General features: G+C 37.7%; 1 protein-coding gene across 1 annotated transcript in view; it reads right to left on the reverse strand.

Moving 5' to 3' along the window:
- Positions 1 to 2,117: 2,117 nt before the first annotated feature.
- The window catches only part of cplx4a (complexin 4a), a 44,353-nt gene continuing 25,507 nt past the window's right edge, over positions 2,118 to 20,963 (reverse strand). The window contains exon 3 of the mRNA XM_039752746.1: positions 2,118 to 2,345. Within this exon, the coding sequence (XP_039608680.1) occupies positions 2,118 to 2,345 (228 nt within the window). The remainder of the gene's footprint in view (positions 2,346 to 20,963) is intronic.

Here is a 20,963-nt window from a genome sequence, read left to right on the forward strand (position 1 = left end):
ACAAAAGATTAATATATTTTAACTTAATTACATTTAATCTTATACCATCCATTCTAACAATTTTACAGTATTTGTACTCTATGTTAAGCTGATTAGCATGAATGAATGATGACGTAAAAGCTTACTAATAAATTGTGATTAAGCAAAAATCATGACCATCATCAAGCATATCATTCTCCATGTATTCCTTCCTCAGTTTTGTTAAAAACTTTTCCATTAGATGTTCTCATGGAGCTAGTACCTTTTTTCGGCCATATTTAATGGACTATCTTTCTATAGAAGATCACTAATGCACCCTTCCTCAGAATGGGTCAGTTTATGATAAATGATAAAGCAAACTGTTTTTTTGGTGTGAGATGGGTGTGAGTGCATAAAGAAAAAACAGAAAGACTCGAGAAGAATGTCTAGACTTGGCACTGATTAACCAGGACTGTAATTCAGGGTCTTCAAACTGTGAAACTGTGGTGCCCTACCTACATATAGTCATAGAAAAACATTTCAGTAGCAGAAAAATTCTTTCTTTCTACTGTATTAATTTTTGAATGACTGCTGTTAATTACTCTAGCTAATCAACCTCTTGTTAACTAAACCTATATAAACAACAATAACAAATTATTTTAACCTTCTTGGTGTTAACCTCGAGAGTCTCTCGAGTGTGGAATTCTACGTAAATACGATTAACCCTGAATGTCTCTAGAGATTTAACTGTCATAATCCAAAGTAGAACATTAAGCTCGAATAACACTCGGAACAGTATTCCATCCATCTAGTGGATAAAATCACATTATGCTACAAATATGTATTTCTGCAAATTTTGTCACTCTAAGATAACTCATCAATATTCATGAGCTGAGTGGAGCCTTCAAACAAAATACAATGGTGTGTAAATGAGAAGCTGTAAAGCCAGTTTTAGAACAAAATGAAGCTAAATCATTAGTTGATTCAAGAGATAAAGATGACAATGTGAATTGTCATCCAATATTGACACAGACAGTGAAATGGATACTTGATACAGCAGTGTACAGGCGAACCGTCGTGATATGCTTGGTGAATTTGGTTGTGTAAAGCTTCGCCATGGTGTGACAGTAGCTGTGATGGAAAAAGGCAAAATGATTATGATCGACTGGAAGGACAAAAAAGATGTTAGCCTTCTAATAATCACTGTTCACAATGCAGTAACTGCCAATGTTCATGTCAGGGGAAACATGGAAGTCACTAAGCCTTGCACTGTGGTAGGCTTCAATTACACAATGGGCTTGTCAATCATGCGGATCAGGCACTGACATACTACTCTCTTATGTGCAAGCAGCAGAAAAAAATAAAAGTGCGCAAAGACACACCTTCTACTGTCCCGATTGTAACATCGGGCTATTTGTCAGTGACTGTTTTAACAACATGATGGACATGTACTAGATCTGCATCAGTACAGTAGTGGACACTAGATATACTGTACCTTTCTTACTGTATTTATGTTGCCATTTTCGTATTTATATATGTTTCTGTTACACAGAACATTGCTTTTTGTTGAAAAAAAAAATATCTTGTTGACTCATTTTTCCTGGGTAAATATAATGTAAAGGAGGCTACATATATGGCAAAAAATATTATGACAAGAAGGAGCAGAACTGCATTATCCCCAAATTAATCTACTGCACATAATAGATCCAACAGAGATCCTGTATATAAAACCTCAAATTAATTAATTCATTCACTCATTTCACATACTTGCTTATTTTATCAAATCTGTTTTTGCACATGATGAAGCTTTTCTCAGGAGTGTAAGAAACATGGCAGAAACCAGTGTCAGATGGGATACCAGTCCATTACAACCCATGCACATGCTGTATTTTCTTCTCTGAGGCCAATTGGAGCTGCCAATCTACCCTACACATCCAACATGGGAAGAACACTCAGACACCATAGAGACAGAAACTGGGCCAGAATTCTAACCCAGCTTTCAGGAGCACCAGTGCTAACAACAGATTTAGTAGAACATTTAAAATGCAAATAATAGAAAAAACAGAAATCTATTTCCATGATACCTTTAAGACTGTTTAAGTGAAAACACTATCACTTCAAAAAGGAAGTTCTTAATGTTCTGTTACTAAATATCATCTTCACATCAGTAAGCATTTCTGCTCTGCAGCCTGCTTCATTTCTGAAAGTGTGGCCTGGGCTTTCTCCTTAATTGTATCCATGTCCATGTTCTGGATGTTTTGAATCTGTCCGAGAATGGAGTCTTTCTCCTCTTCCTCTACTGCATCCATATCCACCATCTTTCTCAGCTCCTCGGGTACATCAATGTCATCTCCAGCCATCTGGATTGCATTTTCATCTTGCTCACTCTGTGAGTAAATGAAAAGAGAAAAGTTGGCCATGTACTAATTTATAAGAACACAAGCACTCTACAGTTTTTTGCTGTTAAAGAAATGTCTCTTCAGTTTCTCAATTCTAAAAGACAGCACATTTAAACAGAAAGGTATAATCCTTAAAGGTTATCTAGTTAATCCTATTTGATAACTAAGTCATTCTAACTCATCCAATCACTGGTTTTTAAAAGTAGTTACAATATACTGTACCACTAGGTCTGTTTCCAGATTTCTCCAATCCAGGATGCTTAGTGGAATGTTAATACCAGAATTATATTCTCACCAGTAACAGTTGTCACACACTTGTGCATAGGAGGCAGCTGAAGGGCTTAGAGATGAATGATAATACATCTGCCCGGGGGGGAGCGGGGTACACGGACGCTCTTTCTAAGTCCCCTGCAGGTCTTTCCCGGGAAATCCCACCAGGAGCCACCACCTCGACTCAGGACACATCACTTCCGGTCCCGGCCCCGAGGACGACATCACTTCCCCCCAAACTTCCTAGAAAGCCTCACACCTTTTCCCTGGAAGGCAGTTCTGTTTTGGACTCTGTCGTGTAAACCTGACTCAATCATGAATCGTTCGCTTTTGCAGCCAGGATACTGAATTAAACGGGTGGCTGCCCCAACCCTTGCCATGGCTCTTGTCTCTTCTTCTCGCACAGTGGACTGCATGTTAAAGTGCATTGAATACACTTGACTTATAGTTTTCATCCTCTTTCTCTGTACATTTAGAATTTGTTTGCTCAGAGGTTGATGCGCTTGCTGCTTCCTGAGCAGCTCTTCTTTCCTCCACTCTAGGGGCCCGCTTCTTCTCTTCTTCCTTTGGCATAATTTTGCATTAAAACTGATTAAGTCCGTGTTTGTGTTGCAATTGCTTAGTACATTTTTCTTGATTTTTCACTTAAGCTGGCACTCAAGTGTTCAATCTGCCTCAAGAATGATTTAAGATATGAAGAGGGAGAGGAAGTGACGCCTAAGGAGATAGGGATGAGAACGGCGCCCGTATGCATGCGCCACACAGCCACCCTGCTGCCTGCTGCCGAGAGTTGATTCTACAATAAAGTAAAATAAAAATAAAAAGAGTAATAACCTTGGAGGTCAATCATCAGAAAGTAGGGGTCAAGTAGTATATGTGTACCAAATTTCAGGTCAATAGGTCAAATGGTTTGCGAGCTACAGGTGATTTAAAATCCTGAACAGACAAATGAACAGCCACGGTAGCGTATTATATAAGAATATGAAGTCTTCAGTAGAATATTTGACATCAATAAAAAACTATTCAAACAAATTAATATCGTCAGTTCTGTTTATCTAATTTCTCCAAATTAAAGTCAAATTGATATTTGTTTGTCCCTTAAGTCCTGCTCTCTAACACACTGTCTGGTAACTTATCCCATCAGCAAGTACTTCTCTGTGTGAGGAAAGTTTTGCAAGGTTTCTGCACAATTCAATTCAATTTTATTGTCCCAAGAGGTAAATGTGGTTCAACAGCTGGTTTTACGGACAGAACATGATATAACACATTACTAAGAAAAAAAAAACAGCCATCAAACAAACCTAGTTTAAATACAGTAAATATAATATAGCAGTGTGCACGCATGGTTAAACATGTTACACTTAAAAAATTAAACTAATGTTAGGTGTGCCTAATGATTGATACAAATGCTAACCGTTGTGGTAAGCTACTGGATGTTTATTAAACCTGAAATGATTTTGAAAATTAATAGAAACTGGGATAAAGAAGAATTTGTTCTGGATGCTATTTATCCAGGGAACCTTGAACCAGTGACCTGATGGCAACAACTGGAATTCAGAATATAGTGGGCAAGTCCTGTCTGAGAGAATTCACTCTGCTTTCCATAATATGAGGGTTTGACTGTTGAGACCATGTTATATCACTGCTCTGTTTTACAATTTGATTTGTTCTGTTTTTATTGCTGACATTACGATTTCCAAACCAGGCCAGCAGAACATACGACAGGCTCAATGCAAGATTTATAAAGGACTGATGTAATAGTAGGAATCAGACTGAAAAGGCATCCTTAAACATTAGAGGTGCCGCTGTCCCTTACTGCAGACAGATTCTGTATTTTCCTTAAAAGTCAGTTTTGAGGTCTATAAATGATCCCAGACATTTAGAACTGTCAACAGTTTTCACAGCCTGGTTATGCAGTTTTTTCTTGTGGGAGAATGGGGTTTCTTCCAAAATTGATTATAAGTTCCTCAGTTTTTGCAATGTTCACATGAAGAAAAGACTCATCACACCAGTTAACATATCTGTCTTCAGCTGGACCGTGACTCATTTCATTCCCATTCAGAAGCCTTACAAATGTTTTCAGATTTGCTGTGACAACCATTAGCATTGGGAACATACAAAACAGGTGGAAGAACAGTCCTGAGGAGACCCTGTGCATGAATACAGCATATCAGAAAGACAACAATTGACTTTCAGTCATTACCCATCACATATTTTCATTTGTGTCCTTGTGTTCTTGCTGAAGAACTCATTTTAAACTAACACCCTGCTAATCTCCTTCAAAATTTTGAGCACTCCTCTCACTTTCTCCCTTTTATAATATGCTTTCTTACAGTGAAAAGATTCAACTTCTTCAACTCTTCCTTTTAGTTCATACCAGACAGTTTTGGAATTACTCTAATCACTTTTCTCTGGATTTTTATAAATCTCTAACATATAACTTCCTCTGACTTGTACTCAACACATCACAGTAAAAAATCTAACGTCCTATTAGCCTTCATATTCACTTCTGAACACTCTCTAGGTGTAGAAACTTTAGAGTCTACTATCAACCACAATTTATTTCATGTATGGCCTCACATAAGGAATGCCTCAATGGCCTTTAACAGGTGCTGACTTTTGACAGCTCCCCAGGTGTGACACCTTAAGAAGACTAGAAAAATCTCCTAAAAAAAGACCCTTGTAGGGAAAAAATTTTGGGAAAGGCAATTCAGAGAGAGACAACACGCAAAACAGAACACAAATAATCCTCTTCACAGAGCTAGATGTTCAATCTATCATGGTGTGGTGTTATGGGTCCACAGCTCGCTTAGCAAAGGCCATTTTTTTAAAAATAAATAATCACTGCGCTAGCGGCTTCGTGAGGGGGCGTAGTAGTCGTAGCAAGCCGCGGGGCGATCTGCGGTGTGGGCGTTTCTCACCTAGTGCCCACATCCGTGATTGTTCCCGTGGCTAATGTGCAGCAGCTGCTATGGCCCCTCGCGATATAAAAGAAGCGCGAGTTGGTTGGCGGAACAAGAGAAAGGAAAAGCGGACGGAGGTTACAGGGAGCGAGAAATCAAGGCAGTGCAAGAGAGAGACAGACACGTGGAGCGTGTGGGCGAGCGAACGAGCGCTCGTGGGCAGCTGTGAGGAAGCTGGGTGTTAGGCCGACAGCCAGGCTTTGGAGTTGAAAGTCGCTCCCGCTGAGCGAGCAGGTAGCGGGAGTGACCAGGGAAAGGCGACTGTCTGTAGAAGACTGGAAAGGCAGCGGGATTCGCGAGACTTGGTGTTGCAATCCTTGGTGTGGGCGTCCTGGAGACCAAAGGGTTCCAAGTCTCAGGTCTGGGATGAGTGCCAGACCAAAGCCAGGATCGGGAGGTCTCCAGACCTGTGTTTGTGATAGAAAAGGGCAGCTGCAGAGAGAGAGCGCGTCTCGCCTGTTAAAGGGCCCGTATGGGAGAAGCAGGTGAGACGCTAATCCTAACAAAGAAGCATTGAGCTTGTTATTGGTTCCTGTATGAACGTTTTAACCTCGATTTTAAAGGATTGTTTGACCCCTACTCCTGACCCCTGCACCACCACCACCTATTCAAAGCTTCATGATGCTCCAACAATGATGGATGGATTAAAAGGCAGAATTCTACGTGATCATCTTCATCAAGCCCTTCCATGAGAACCCTAAATCCAAAGAGGACTGTTTCATTTATGTTAGGTAGAATGCCCAGAGGGAACTGAGCGGTCTCATGGTCTTTTTTCTCCAGCCGTCTGGAGTTTTTTTGTTTTTTCTGTCCCCCCTGGCCATTGAACCTTACTCTTATTCTATGTTAATTAATGTTGACTTATTTTATTTTCTTATTGTTTCTTTCATTTTTCTATTCTTTATTATGTAAAGCACTTTGAGCTACTGTTTGTATGAAAATGTGCTATATAAATAAATGTTGCTGTTCTATTGTTTTAACCTCCACGTTTATCGGATTATTTATGGAACTTTTTTGAATGAACTGCACTATTTATTGAACACTGTTTTTGATTGGCTTTTTAATAAAAGCACTTTTGCACTTTTTTTTACCATCCCCTTGCTCAGTTGTTTATTGCCTCAACTGTCTAGCTCATCGGTGACATTACCAACGGTGTTGGGTTGAAGGGCTTCCAAACAGTGACGGCATGGAGCCGAACCCTTCATCGTCACACATGGCCACCTCAGAAATACAATAAAAACTACAAGGCAAGATGCAAGAATAGATTATACAACTCACTGAATACAAAACTATCACATATTAGGATACAGATTTGTCCAAATACATCAAAAACAAAGTCGAAGCAAATTAACATAAATGAAACTATCACTCTTAGGCTCTACTCTAAAGGTATACTTTCAAGTTTCAAATATGCGATTGTTGTGAAAATGCCTTGAAAAAACAAGTGTTCAAGAATGACGGTGAATTTTAAACCCGAGGGATGAAAAAGCAAAATAGTCAGAGAAAAACTCAGTTAAAAAATACAGGCCTGGTCAGGAAATCTGGAGGTTAAGAATATCTGTGTGTAGTAAAAATGAACAGTACCAAAAGGACTGTAACAAACTAAGAACAGATTTGGCCTAACCAAAGTTTTTAACTGCATATTTTTAGTAAATATCTGCTCCGCCACAGAAAAAACTAAAGCAGATTTTTAATGAGACTGAAAAAGGACACATAGTCTAAAGAGTTGCAAATGAAAACTGAAAGAAAACACGACAAAAGATGTAACCAGAAGATCATTAAACAAAATAAACTTGCCACTATAGATTTTTTTATCCAGAACTCTAATGACCAGGAAGTCTTTGAGTTGACCTTTATAATCTCTAACCTGTGACATCATAGGTCGTGACCTCCGATTGTCCTGCCTAGCAACGTTACTAGCAACAGTACACAAATGAAGACCAAAATTGTGGCACCCTTGGAAAACAAAATGGAGTCAAGGAAAGATCTTCAAAAAATGTTTATGTATTTAAATAAAAGTTTTATTAAAACAATATTCAGCAAACTTCAAAACTTTTAAATGTACTATATTGTTTAAGAAAAAAAATAAAACTGTAAAAAATGTATAACAATAACCTACTTGTAAATTTAACCCTTCAGCTGGGGTGCCAGAAACTACAAGCTGCCATTTTAAATAGACACAGAACAATGGTGCAATTCACCTAAATATTGTCAAGTCCAGATGATAAGGGCTGCTTTATTCCAGTAATGTCTACAACGGGTTGGGCGGCTACAGTTGTACAAATCCCTTCTCCTTGAGTCTTGATTGGTCATAGCGACCAAGTATTAAAAAAAAAAGTTCAGCCAGTTCATTTTTTCCCATGATGCTTCAGCATTTAGTACGACTCTTCCATTAGGACCTAAACGATCCTTTGGCTTGTTGTGAAAAGTGGAGGAAAAAGCAGCGATTTGGGCTACTACAACTGTGGAAGACAATATGTGAGCAGTCACAACGAGAAAATGTACAGATTTTTTAGAAGGACTGTAGAATAACACAACAAAGGTGTCGTATTGAGCACTTTGTGTTTAAGAAAGACTATTTTCAACTGACAAACGTGCCTTGTTATTGTCTGCAATGGATACTTAGCTAGCTAGACATTCGAGGTCTGCTACCAGAGGCTGATGGGACCCATCAGATTGTCAGGTTTTGGTGACATTTTGACGTATAACTTCAGGCTGAGGCTGAGGTACAGGATGCTTTCTTATTGGGAACAATGATTTATGATTGTTAGAAGAACTTTGTAACTCATTTTGCTTGTTTGTGTGGTCTTCCTCTCTCTCCAGGTGCTGTAAAGTTAAAGCCAAATAATCAGTGTAGTGGCAGCAGCTTTTATGACATGCTGTATGTACAGTAAGTGTACATCTCACCACATCCTCATCTCTGGGAACAAGATCTGGGTAGTGACAAAAAGAGTTTCGGAATCGATTTGCTGAGCTCACTCTCTGTGATGAGATGAGGAGCCCAGCAATACTGTAGGATCGTCGATTCTCTGATTGAGAGGAGCCATCTGATGTGGCTTGGGCATGTAGATTCAAGGCCCACTTTAAGCCTCGCATGGGAGATGTACAAGACATGGCTCACTGAGAGAAGACCAAGGGGTAGACCTTTGATACATCTGAGGAATTATATCTCTCCTTTAGCCTGTGAATGTTTGGAAATTCTGCAGGATGGGTTGGGAGATCTTGCTGAGGATATGGTGGCCTGGTCTGCCGAGCAAAAATGTAACTGCCATGACTCTGACTAGGATTATCAGAGCAAAAATAATGATGATGACTTTTCTGATCTGAAATACTTTTAATTCTTCTTGGCTTAGTTTACTTTACACTATTTGGGAGTTGCCCACTCACATTTATATTTTGATATAAAGTCACAGCTTAGTTGTCATAATCGTTTTAACAACATGTTGGGCTCATTTTTAGAATGTCTACTTCTCCCTGGGCTGGTGCAGTTGTAGTACTGCTGCCGAAAATTTAAGAGACAAGAGTTCACATCCCAGGTCCTTCTGCCGTGGAGTTTGCATGTTCTTCCTATGTCTGCATTGGTTTCCTCCAGATACTCCAGTTTCCTCCCATGATTACAAAGACATGCAGTTTAAGTGAACTGGCAATGCTAAATTGTGTTTGTGTGGGTCCTTGTGCTAGCTCTGCGATGGACTGGCATCCTGACCAGAGATTACTCCTGCCTTGTGCCCTATGTTTGCTGGGTTAGCTTCCAGCTGCCCCATGACCCTAATCCGGATGAAGTGGGTTTAGAAAATGAATGGACGCTCCTCCCTATGGCAAGTGAAGAGCGAACTTCACTAGCAGCCTCCACTCTTTCAATGACTGAATTTAGGGAGTAAATTATGGGTAATTATGGGTAAATATAGATTCTCATTTTAGAACAAAGAAATGTTACTACTTTGTAAGTAAAAACGATGATGATGATGAGGATGAGGATGACTTTTCTAATTTGAAAGACCTTTGATTCCCCTTGGTTTAGTTTACAGCACATGTTTTCCATGGCTGTCTACTTATATTCTTTTTTTTATATGGATTCACATCTTAGTTATTACAATCATGTTTACAAAACTTTGGACTCAATAAAAAAGATAAAAAAGATTAGCTTTTAGTGTAATAGAGAAGACTTATTTATATTTTTATATACAAAGAATATGCAAGACAGAAACCTGACAATTCAGCACCTAATTGCAGTTTTTCATAAATGAATCCCTAGTTTTATGGGTTTTTTTTTTTTAATATTTCACCAAGATATGTAATTCTACGCCTAATGTGATTTGTAATATTACTTTATGAGTGCCTTAGCATAAGCTAAATCTTCTCTCATTTGTGACAGCCACGCTAAATAGCTCTTAAAAGAAATATTCCTAATAGTCCATTAAAGATATTTGCATCTTTAACATTAACCCATTATTGTATTTTTACCCTTTAGATTGCTTAGCATTGTCAGTCCCTTTGTTATCTGCTGTCTTACAACTAAACTACCACAACAGTACTGAACAGAAGCTTTTTAGGGGTTGAATTTGTACATTATTTGCATTACTATTCTAGTTGCCCTTGAGCTTTTCTATTTTTTTTCTTTACAAATGATCGTAGATTTGGTAACCTATGGCTGCTTCTGTTTTGTACGCATTTTATTACTGCTTTTTCATCCTATTTGACTATTCACCTATTGACAGAAATTTTATTAATGGTTCTTCCTTTTGAAAACAAAAAATGCTCCATTTGCTTTCATTACATGTATTATTTAGAGGTTTATTCCATTCTGTTTCACGGAAGCAGTGATTTATCTCTTTAAATGCTTCCTTGAAAGAATATTTTGTAGCTTTTGTTTTAATTACAGAGCAAAATTATAATAAATAACATTACAATGCACTATAATGACTGCTCACCATTAGTTTTGGTTCAGTTATTACAAACGACAGTTAAAGAAACAAGCCAATTTATCCATTCGGGATGCATTTAAATGCAGTTAAAGTAGTTGTAAATCAATTAAGGATGATAATTTGGCTCGCCATTCACCTCTGCCTACTACCCTGAGCTCCCGAGCACAGAAACTATCACCACACTTTTGGCAGTACTTAAAAACATTTGTAAAAACTGGCATTACATCATCTTAACCTCATCCATCAGAGAAGGCACACAGTCAGACAGGCTTATCTTATTAAAGGGGGTACAATCTGTGGTGGCTTTCCATACTTCAGGCCACATCTCAGGAGATAAAGTGCATTCCGGCTTGTGCTGTAATTAAATAGTACCCTTAGACTGTAACCCACTTGTGGGTTCAGGAGCCATTAGATATGTATTTGAAAAAAATTGCAATGTATCACTGTAGCTGGGGCTCTTGTCTGGCTGGGACGCCTCCATGCTGAGAAGACTGGGGGAGCAAGTGTGGCCAGAGCGTTACCTCCCCTGGGACGCTAAATGGCAAACCCTCTGGGTTGCAGCAGTGCCTCAGACTCCCTCAGGGCTTCATGGGAGTTGGACTGTGGTGCAGCCTTGTTGGGCTCTGCAGGCACCGCTAGGGGGTGCTGCAGCAGGAGCTGCCGAGCCCTTATGGGCAGTTCTTCCGCCACACCCGGAAGTGCTGCTGGAAACGAGTAATCAAACACCTGGAGCACTTCCGGGTGCATTATAAAAGGAGCCACAGCCACTATTTGGGGAGCCAGAGTTGGGAGGAGGAGCGACAAAGCTTGACCCGAGGAATGAAGGTGGAGAAAGATAAAGAGAAGGAAGAGACGTATGGTATTGTGCTGTGCTTGTGCTCAGACTGTGTTATACTTGTGGGGAATGGGGAAGGCGTTTCCCACGAGGGAAAAAGAAAAAATCAAACCTGCGTGCCATGAACTTGTGTCCCACACGTGTCTGTGTCGGGTTCAGCTGCCGGTGCCAGCCTGGTGGACCACAATCACATTAAAATAACTTGTTACAGTTTTTATTACTAATATTATTTTACTTTTATGAATTGCACGTTTAAAGTATTTAAATTTTATGCTTTACCTAAGACAAACTATAAAATAAATATGCAGCTCCTATTAAAAATGTTCAGCCCTTTGAAAGTTTTCACATTTTATTGTTTACAGCATTGACTCACAGTGGATTTATTCAACTTTTTAACATTGATCAACAGAAAACAACTCCTTAATGTCTGGCTCGGCAACTCCTAATATTCTTGTTTTGATGCCATTCCCGAGTTGCTTTCAGCTCGTAGTTTTGCTGGAACACAAATCGTCTCCCAAGGCGCAGATTTCTTGCAGACTGCATCAGGTTTTCCTCCAGGACTTCCTTGTATTTTGCTGCATTTTTTTTACCCTCGCATGTCTTTCAGGTCCTGCTGTGGGGACGCATACTGCTGTCGCCATGCTTCATGGAGGGAATGGTGTGTTTTTGGTAATGTGCACTGTTTAGCTTACGCCAAATATAGTGTTTATTTTTTAATTTTTAATTTTTTATTAATTTTATTGCAATCCATACAAAGCAATCAAGTTTTTACAAAAAGACAAATTGAGTTAAGAACAGATCGATCCCCACCCCTGAGAGAGAGAGCAAGCGTTAAATTTAAGGCTTGTAAACCTACCTAAATTAATAAATTCTCTGTGCTTCATGAACTTATTTTAAAATATTACTGATTAGATCCTAATTAGATCCAACAAAACCTAATTTCTGTGCGTTTTCTTCCTGCCATGTTTGTCCTTGTTCTATTTTTGATTAAAAGTTTTAAATATAATTAACATTTCTTTTAAACTTTTAAATGTAATTAACTTATCGTATATTTGAAGAAGTTTCACACTTTCCTTTGTCTTTATTTTTGTGAATATTTTTGAGCCTGTGCACATTTGTTAGGTCTGTTTGAGTTTGGGGTCAGGCTGTCTTGGGGTAAGACCAATCTAGTGGGTACAGACTTGAATATAGAACTTGATAACCATTTGTTTATTTTTTTAAATTAATTAATTAATTGTAAGCCTGTTTAACATTTTGTGCTTTGGAGTGGAAGGATTTCACAACAGCTGCCTGGTTAAATAATGTTGCACTGATGATGTTACACATGACTTTTGAGAATTAGCAGACAAGTCCCATATCTTGATGTTGGTACCACTTAATGAAAAATTGGCCTGGAAAATTAAAATCAAATATGGTGTTGTGCAAAAAAAAAAAAAAAAGAAAAAACAAAAACAAAACAATATAGGGTTAAAGTAATTCTACCCTTTACAACGAACAAGACTCAATTGAGTATATTTTCATGTATACTGGAAAAATTACCATGAGACCAGGAAAAAACCTTTGTTCAAAAAATACTATTATTGTTATTACTATTATAACAACTGCAATGTACCTCAATAGTTGTTGCAAGTTCGCTGGTGCTGAATCTATGTTCTGAACATCTTATTCTATCTAATCCCACAAGAGTATGAGTGAATTCAGATTTGTTTGACAGTGGTGGTTGCTCCATGAAGATGAATTCAATGTCATGTCATGTTTCATTACAAGTATCTTAATGAAAATTATGAATTTTCTGATGTACGTAAAGAGCTACTGTGAAAGAATGTACCCGATTAGAAACCCCATGCTGTTCAAATATAGCCCTGTTCACGTTAAGAGAGCAAATTAATGCCCTAAAAACACAACATGCACATTACACCACTATTAGTAGCTTACATAGTTAACACTGGCTGAATGGCTACACATAAACTCATTGTACTATTTTGTTTAAAAAAGCAGAAATGTGGCGGGCAAACAATAATTATGTAAATATAAAAACGGCAGCATGAGCAGATTAGATTTCTATTGAATAATGACACATTGTAAAGCACTTTATCATTTAGATACTAGAAATAATTAAGGCATAATGCAAGTCATTTTGTTTTTCCATGAAATGAATAGTTCCATAAAACCTAACCAATATATTAGATGTAATAGTATATTCCCACTGGTGCAATGTTTAGTATTGCCTTTCACCTCTACAGACATACTTACCAAACATCTTTCCTAATAAAAGTAAAATGTAAATATGTATGCACATTAGGACTCAATGAATAATAGGAATAGGTCATGGACCATGGAAAGGAGGTCACCAGGGCTGGGCCAGACTGCATTTGGCTTATTGAACTCTGTTTTGTTATATTATAACCTTTGGAGTGTGTCGGAGAGTGGAGGCCTGTTATTCAAGCATGCCAGAAACAATTGCTTTGTTGTACAATTTTACAGTTGCATTGTAGTTTTTAAAAAGTCAACACCACTGACCACCAGCATGTGGTTACTAAACTTGCAATACCAAACAACACTTGACATTATGCCCTTAATGTGTGATGGAGTGTGCAAGCACTCTAAGAAAAAATACTGAAATGAGGCCGCCTGCTGTGGGAACCTTCTTAAAAAACTGCAGATTATAGAACTAAGCCACTCTTGTTAAGAATATGGTAGAAATAAAAGAAAGAGTAAAACTAATTAACAATTTTTACTCTTTCTTATTGTTATAAATTTATTAAAGTCCATAACAAGATGAGGTAATTGTACTTATAGGCTCTAATGCCAATACATAGTTGTGATTCATAGCAAGTACAAATAAACTGAATGCTTATTAATCACCTTTAACATTACTAAATAACAATCACAAGTTTTAACCACTGCCTTGTGTAGTACGGATTCATACAACTGTCTTCTGGGGTGCTGTGCGTCACATAGTTGCAGATGCTTTCCAAAATCCAGTGGAATGAGGAAACGTGTTATATGCTTTATTCGATTTAATGCACAAAGATCAAGGTGGTGACTGCATTTTTACATACAAAACATTCATGTAAAGAGGATCACGATTTTAAAAAAAGCACTACATGAACCACAAACTCGTTGACTATCAGCTGGATTCTCCTGCATCCATCATAGACCAGAAGTAAGGTGAAGGGTACTGAGAGTACTATAGGATGGTGATAGGCAAATTAAATGAATCTAAAGTAAGTTCGGTCAACATACACGCACCAAACTCAGATGATAAAGAATTTATGATCAAAGCTTTAGTTGCAGTTCTTAAATTCTGCTTGCATAAGTTCATAATGGCGGGGTATTTTGATTGTGTACTAGACCCTGTTTTAAATTCTTAAACTGCACCTGCCACTGTATTATCCAAAACTGACACAACAATGTCAGATTTTATGAAGGATCATAACCTCTCAGACCCATTGAGGTTTCTCTACCCATTCTCAAGGCAATATTCATTTTTTTCTACAGTGCATCACATTTATTCTTGAATTGACAATTTCCTTGTAGGTAACAACCTTTGCACACCCTCAAATCTTGTAAAAATTATGTAATCTTTGTCTCTGATCATATTCCCCTTATTTTGGAATTTAAATCATTTGGCTCTCCTGATGCAACATAAACTGTAGCTGTTGACTGAACCTTTCAATTCTAAAGGATGGCAATTTCCTTAAATTTATGAGCTCTCAATATTGACTTTTTCAGAGACTGATGCAAATCCAGAGATATCAGCAGAACAGTTTTAGACTTGCTAAGAGAATATCTGAGGGGACAAATTATATCATTTGTATCTGTTAAAAATAAACTGAAGACTAATAGTTAATTATTAAGATTTCCAAAGTTGACCAATGTGCTCCAAAAGGCACAATATATAAAAAGGTTGTTATTGCAAACAGAAGAATAAGCTAACAAGATTATAGCTCAAGAAATACATAAAATAGAATTGCATAATAGAATAACAGATATTAACAATGAAAAACAGGACAAAATTTAGTGAGTGTACAGAAATAACTAATATATTTAAGGAACATTGTAAATCTTTACACACATCAGAGTTCAATAAAGTAGAAGGTCATGTCAATACCCTTCATGATACATTAAATCCACAATTAATCCACAATTTAGCACACAGCTTGTTGAGGAACTGGACAAATCACACAAACTTACTGAAATTCATTCCTTGAATTGTGGAAAAACATCAGGCCCAGATGCTTAAACATCAGAATTTTGCAACAGGATGTCTGCTAAAATCACTCTGTTAATGCAAGTTTTGTTTTAAGAAGCAAAAAACAATGATACTTAACCCCACACTCCATGCCAGGGCAATGGTCAATGTCTTTCCAAATTAAAAACCTTTTGCAACGTGCATTACATGGACCAGTTTAATTGCTAAATTGAAATGTGAAATTGCAGGTCAAAGTCCTAGTAAAAGGAATTGAGTAAGTACTTCCTTTAATAGTATCACAAAATCAAACTAGATACACTAAAGTCTGGCAACTACCATCAGACAATTACCACTAGTTGGAAGCACTGTGCACTCCTGCAGAAATCAAAGTACCTGAGGTTTAATTATCTTCCGATGTGGAAAAAGCTTCAAGTCTTGTAGAATGGGGGATATCTCTTTACTGTTTTGCATACATTTGTTTTGATACACATATTGTCACCTGAATTAAATTACATAAACTATTCAAAACCAGAAACCTCTGTGTGGGTAAACAATATGAACTATGACTATTTCAAATTAGAAGTTAGAAATTAAGAAGGCTGTCCTCTATCTCCATAGTTTTTTCCAATTGCTTTTGAACCCCTGGCCATTTGTCTTTGTCAAAACTAAGGAACAAATTGAATTATAAGGCAAGGGATGGTATAAAAAATATATCTGTATGCAGACAATATGATTCTTTTCATCACTAACCTAAATGTATAATTGCTGATTATATTAAATATATAAAATTATTTTAGAAAGAACTTTTTTCATTAAACTCTTTAGCACATAACAGTATATTAGAAGGCTGACTGTTTCACACTTTTGGCAGTTTGATGGAAAGCACTAAACAAAATAAAAATAGAGGGTGAACTCTTCACTTCTTTCTAGTGGGCAAAGTTAATATTGTTAAAATGATTACCATTTCAAAGTATTTATTCCTGTTTCAGAGTATTCCTATAATTATTAATAAATCCTTTGAAAAAAGTTCAACATCTCAGCCTTCAAAGATCTTTATATTTAAAATGTGTTTTCTCCTTTTTATTAACTTTAACTTCATGATGCTCCAACAATGATGGATGGATTAAAAGGCAGAATTCTACGTGACCATCTTCATCAAGCCCTTCCATGAGAACCCTAAATCCAAAGAAGACTGTTTCATTTATGTTAGATAGAATGCCCGGAGGGGACTGGGCAGTCTAATGGTCTGGAATCTCTACAGATTTTATTTTTTTTCTCCAGCCGTCTGGAGATTTTTTTTTGTTTTTTCTGTCCCCCCTGGCCATTGGACCTTACTCTTATTCTATGTTAATTAATGTTGACTTATTTTGTTTTCTTATTGTGTCTTTTATTTTTCTATTCTTTATTATGTAAAGCACTTTGAGCTACTGTTTGTATGAAAATGTGCTATATAAATAAATGTTGTTGTTGTTGTTGTAAATATATAATTCCTTCAACATGCTTGTTTTTCTACTACAAGTTAGAGACTTTGTAAAAAAGAATTTACCTAACATCCCTAATCCACTGGCAATTTTCATACTTAAATATATTTGAACCTAATAAAGAGATTTCTAGACTTTATCAAATATTGTCAAAGTGCTAGACTACCCTTTGCAATGCTGGGAAAGAGATACCATCATCTCACTTAAGGTGCGGAAGATCATATTGCAACATTCATTCATACTCCAATTTAAAACACACTGTAATTGAACTGAAAAATCTTACAGCAGACACACCTCTTCAGATTAAAATTATACAAAATGTATCAGGGATTGGGCCCTAATTGTGAAAATTGCCAGGCAGATCCAACCTACCTCAGGCATAAGTTTTGGCACTATTCTAAATTAAAACCATTTTAGAAAAAGATTTTTTTCCCTATCTATCAGGTAATATAGGATGTACGATCATAGCAAACCCTCTTACAGCAGTCATTGAAGTTAATTCAGATGAGTTTAGACTAGCTGGTGATAAAATGTCCATTATTTCCTTCAATACCTGGTTAGCATTTTGACCAATTCTGGTTAATTAGAAGAACACAATGGCAGAACTATATATTATCTGAAACTAGAAATAATCACATCCTTGCGTGAAACGATGCCAGGCTTCTTTCAAATTTGGCAAGATTTCATTAATGTTATTCTCATAATGTTAAACTCATATGATTTTGATTAATAAGAGGCTGTATAACACATTTTTATTACTAATTAGCTCTCTGTTCCATGTGAGGTGTGCATCAGGTGCAGGTGAGGTGCTGTTTCTGTGATTGAATAAATCGCCTGACTTCTTTACATTTTCTAGGTTTGTTTTACTGAAACATATCTCTATAAATATAAAATCCAACATCTGCTGTATGTCTGTCTGCTTTAATGGATTTTGATCTTTTTGATTTTTCTATAATTTGCTTGAGCATTCCGGTTGATTTTGCGACTTCTCTCATTATGCTAAGAATCATGTTTCTCTTTAAGGAGCAATAGATTTGCACTGATCCAAGACAGAGGCTTTGGGCCGAGGGGAGAGAGAAGCGTGATGTCAGGAGTGGGGAGCTGGGCAGGGCCCTCCTCGCTGTCCTTTTAAAGAAATATGCGGGTGGAGCCAGGGCATGGCTAGTGTTTAATATAACATTATATAACTTCTTCCACGATGTACAGATCTGGGACAAATACATTTTTAACTAAAAAAAGAAAGTAATAGGGTGGTTTCTGACAATTAAATACAAAACACCATGGCACTTTTTACCCTGATTAAATTCACTTTTTGGTGATGTTGCATTTTTTTGGAGGCTTAGTGTCTTGAGGTGAATCCACTCATGAAAGCCATGTTTGCTTAGGTTGTCTGCAAATAGCCAAGAATATCTTCTCTGCCAGTCAATGAGTAAGTCACTGACATGCAGCTTTATAGTTGGCAACTGTGAAAGCATAGAAAGCAAAGAAAATTACAATTTAATAAACTGCAAAGTTATAAAAAATATGAAAATGCTAAAATTTAATATTAGAGTAAGTGGTCAAATTATGAGAAACTGGTTGCACGAATGCAAACATTTTGGATTGTGAACAAAATCAAGATAATCCAGGAGAGAAAAATACAAAATCTGTACAGATAGTGTCTGGCCTAGGATCTCAGAAAATGCCTCTGGAGCTGTAAGACAGAAGCCGTCACCACTGTACCATCACACAGTCCTTGGTTTCCCTTTCTTCTCTTCCCTTCCCTTCCTTATGAGGGTGCTGGCTAATCCAGACTATATTACTGTCTTGAACATAACAGATCTGTGATAGGCTTTTGCTTTCCAGTACTGGAAAAAATAATTTTAGAAAACGAATAGATACAGGCCCATTCTTTTAATCATCATGTGATGTAAAATGGTTGATTATAAGCTCTTCATATATAGCATGGAAAGATTATTGCTATGCTGAGTACCAAATTTTGCCTTTTACTTATACGTTTAGGGATTTTCTTCAAAACACTGAAGAAAAATGAGAAAGTGTTGGAGAAAAAGCAAAAGCTGCTCATTACTAATGTTCAGCGAACCCCGCTGAATTTTCATCTCTTTGCGTTTGACAATATTGCAGAAAATGATCAGGAACTTCCCCAAACTCGGCGAAATGCACTGAAGTCAATTGGTAAGGAAGAAAGTGAACTACTGTTGAGTGGATTATAATAGCACAATTGCTAAGGAAATGGCTGCTAACTATGCTGATTATTGAGGCCAAAATTATGGCTAATTACTGCGCCATTGTGTGAGATAAAATTAATGGAATTAAATATCAGAACCATATAAATTGCTTGCAGACTGGAATCCCAAATTCACTAAAGCTTACCCCCTACAGATTCAATTACAGGTACTCACCTCTTTTGAACCGAAAAGTACATTTTATTTTTCCCCGACACTTCTGCTTGTTCACTGCCACCGCTATTAAATATGAGCAACACTAAAGCACATGGATTCTTCACTCCATCCTGCTTGCATCAAATGCACAGCACTCTGGGTAATAATATTGTAGCGACCCGTGGTTGAGTCTTAAAGTTTTTAGAGCCGTACTCTGCCGTGCACCTCTCCCAAGCTGTAGGCTAGCGGACTGCCAGTGTTATGCACGCAGCTTCACCCAGCTCTTTAGGTAGCGAGCACTCGTGTCCCATACACCGCACGACTCCGAGTGTCTCGGTAATAATTGCTTCGATAGAAATCTTAGCAATACACAGCTCTGTCCTGTTGTATCTCTTTATTAGAGCAGATAGTCAGCAAAAACAAAGCTCAACTCATTTGCTTAGCCATTGCCAAGGTCATTAATGAAGCCATCTTTCTATCGATGGTGACTATTTACATTCAAATAACCCCCGGACGGCAACAACCCAACCCACCCCACCAGTTGAGCACAAACACATACGATAATTACAACAGGAAACACACTTAGATTACTTTGTTAATTTAACGAAACAATAAGCTCTTACATAAATTACCCACAATGCTATTTACATAAATTACCCATAATGCAACACGCCGCCAGCGCTGCTGCCGGGTCGCTACAATATTATAGTGGGAGGCAGAATTCCTACAAAAATGTTACATACAGTACTAACAAAACAATATTTACTTTAATACACAAATGCACCAACACATTTCCAGTTTCCTTCTGTATGTACGTTTTGTGTTTAAATGTATCCATAAAGTTTTCCTTAATTTTTAGCCTACTGTTAGAATCAATGTTAGACACTTGGGAGGTTGTCCAATCCAACCAACATTGGCTGCTACAGCTGGGATGTCACACTGGCCTTGCAAAGTTTCATAGGAAATAAAAGTTTGTCTATGCAAGCCACACAGTATATAGCCAGAAAAATAATCATCGACCGAGGTCACAGGCGAACACAGCATATTCCATGTGAAAAACACTTTGATGAACTTCACCGATCAATACTACTCATCACTCTCATGGCAGCATCACCTCTTCATTGTAAAATAATCATATCCATGTAAAGTTTGCTTTAAACGTAAAATATTGTGAGACACAGCCAGCATTTCAGTCTGGCCGAGTTGTCCCTCAACTAAGAGAGAAAGCCTTTTTAGGACACTACATCCTCCAGGATGCTAGATGGCAGCTCCCCTGGACAGAAATGGTTTCCAGGATTCCCACAGGGCAGTATGGGACATGGAGTCCGGTTTTTCAGCCCTGTTGGGTGCCGTGGGTGCTGCCAGGGGGAGCTCACCAAGAACTTGAGGACTATTATGGTGACGTTAGTCCGGAAGTACTTCGTAGGAGTCACGAGGTCAGAAACCCACAGTTCTTCCAGGACACCTGAAGAAGGCAAACTGAATACTTCCAGGTCAGAGACTTTAAAAGGACTGTGGGAAACCCCAGCAGACTGAGCTGAGTTGGGAGAGAGTGTGAC

The sequence above is a fragment of the Polypterus senegalus genome, chromosome 4 (assembly GCF_016835505.1).
Source record: "Polypterus senegalus isolate Bchr_013 chromosome 4, ASM1683550v1, whole genome shotgun sequence".
NCBI classification, from domain to species: Eukaryota; Metazoa; Chordata; class Cladistia; order Polypteriformes; family Polypteridae; genus Polypterus; species Polypterus senegalus.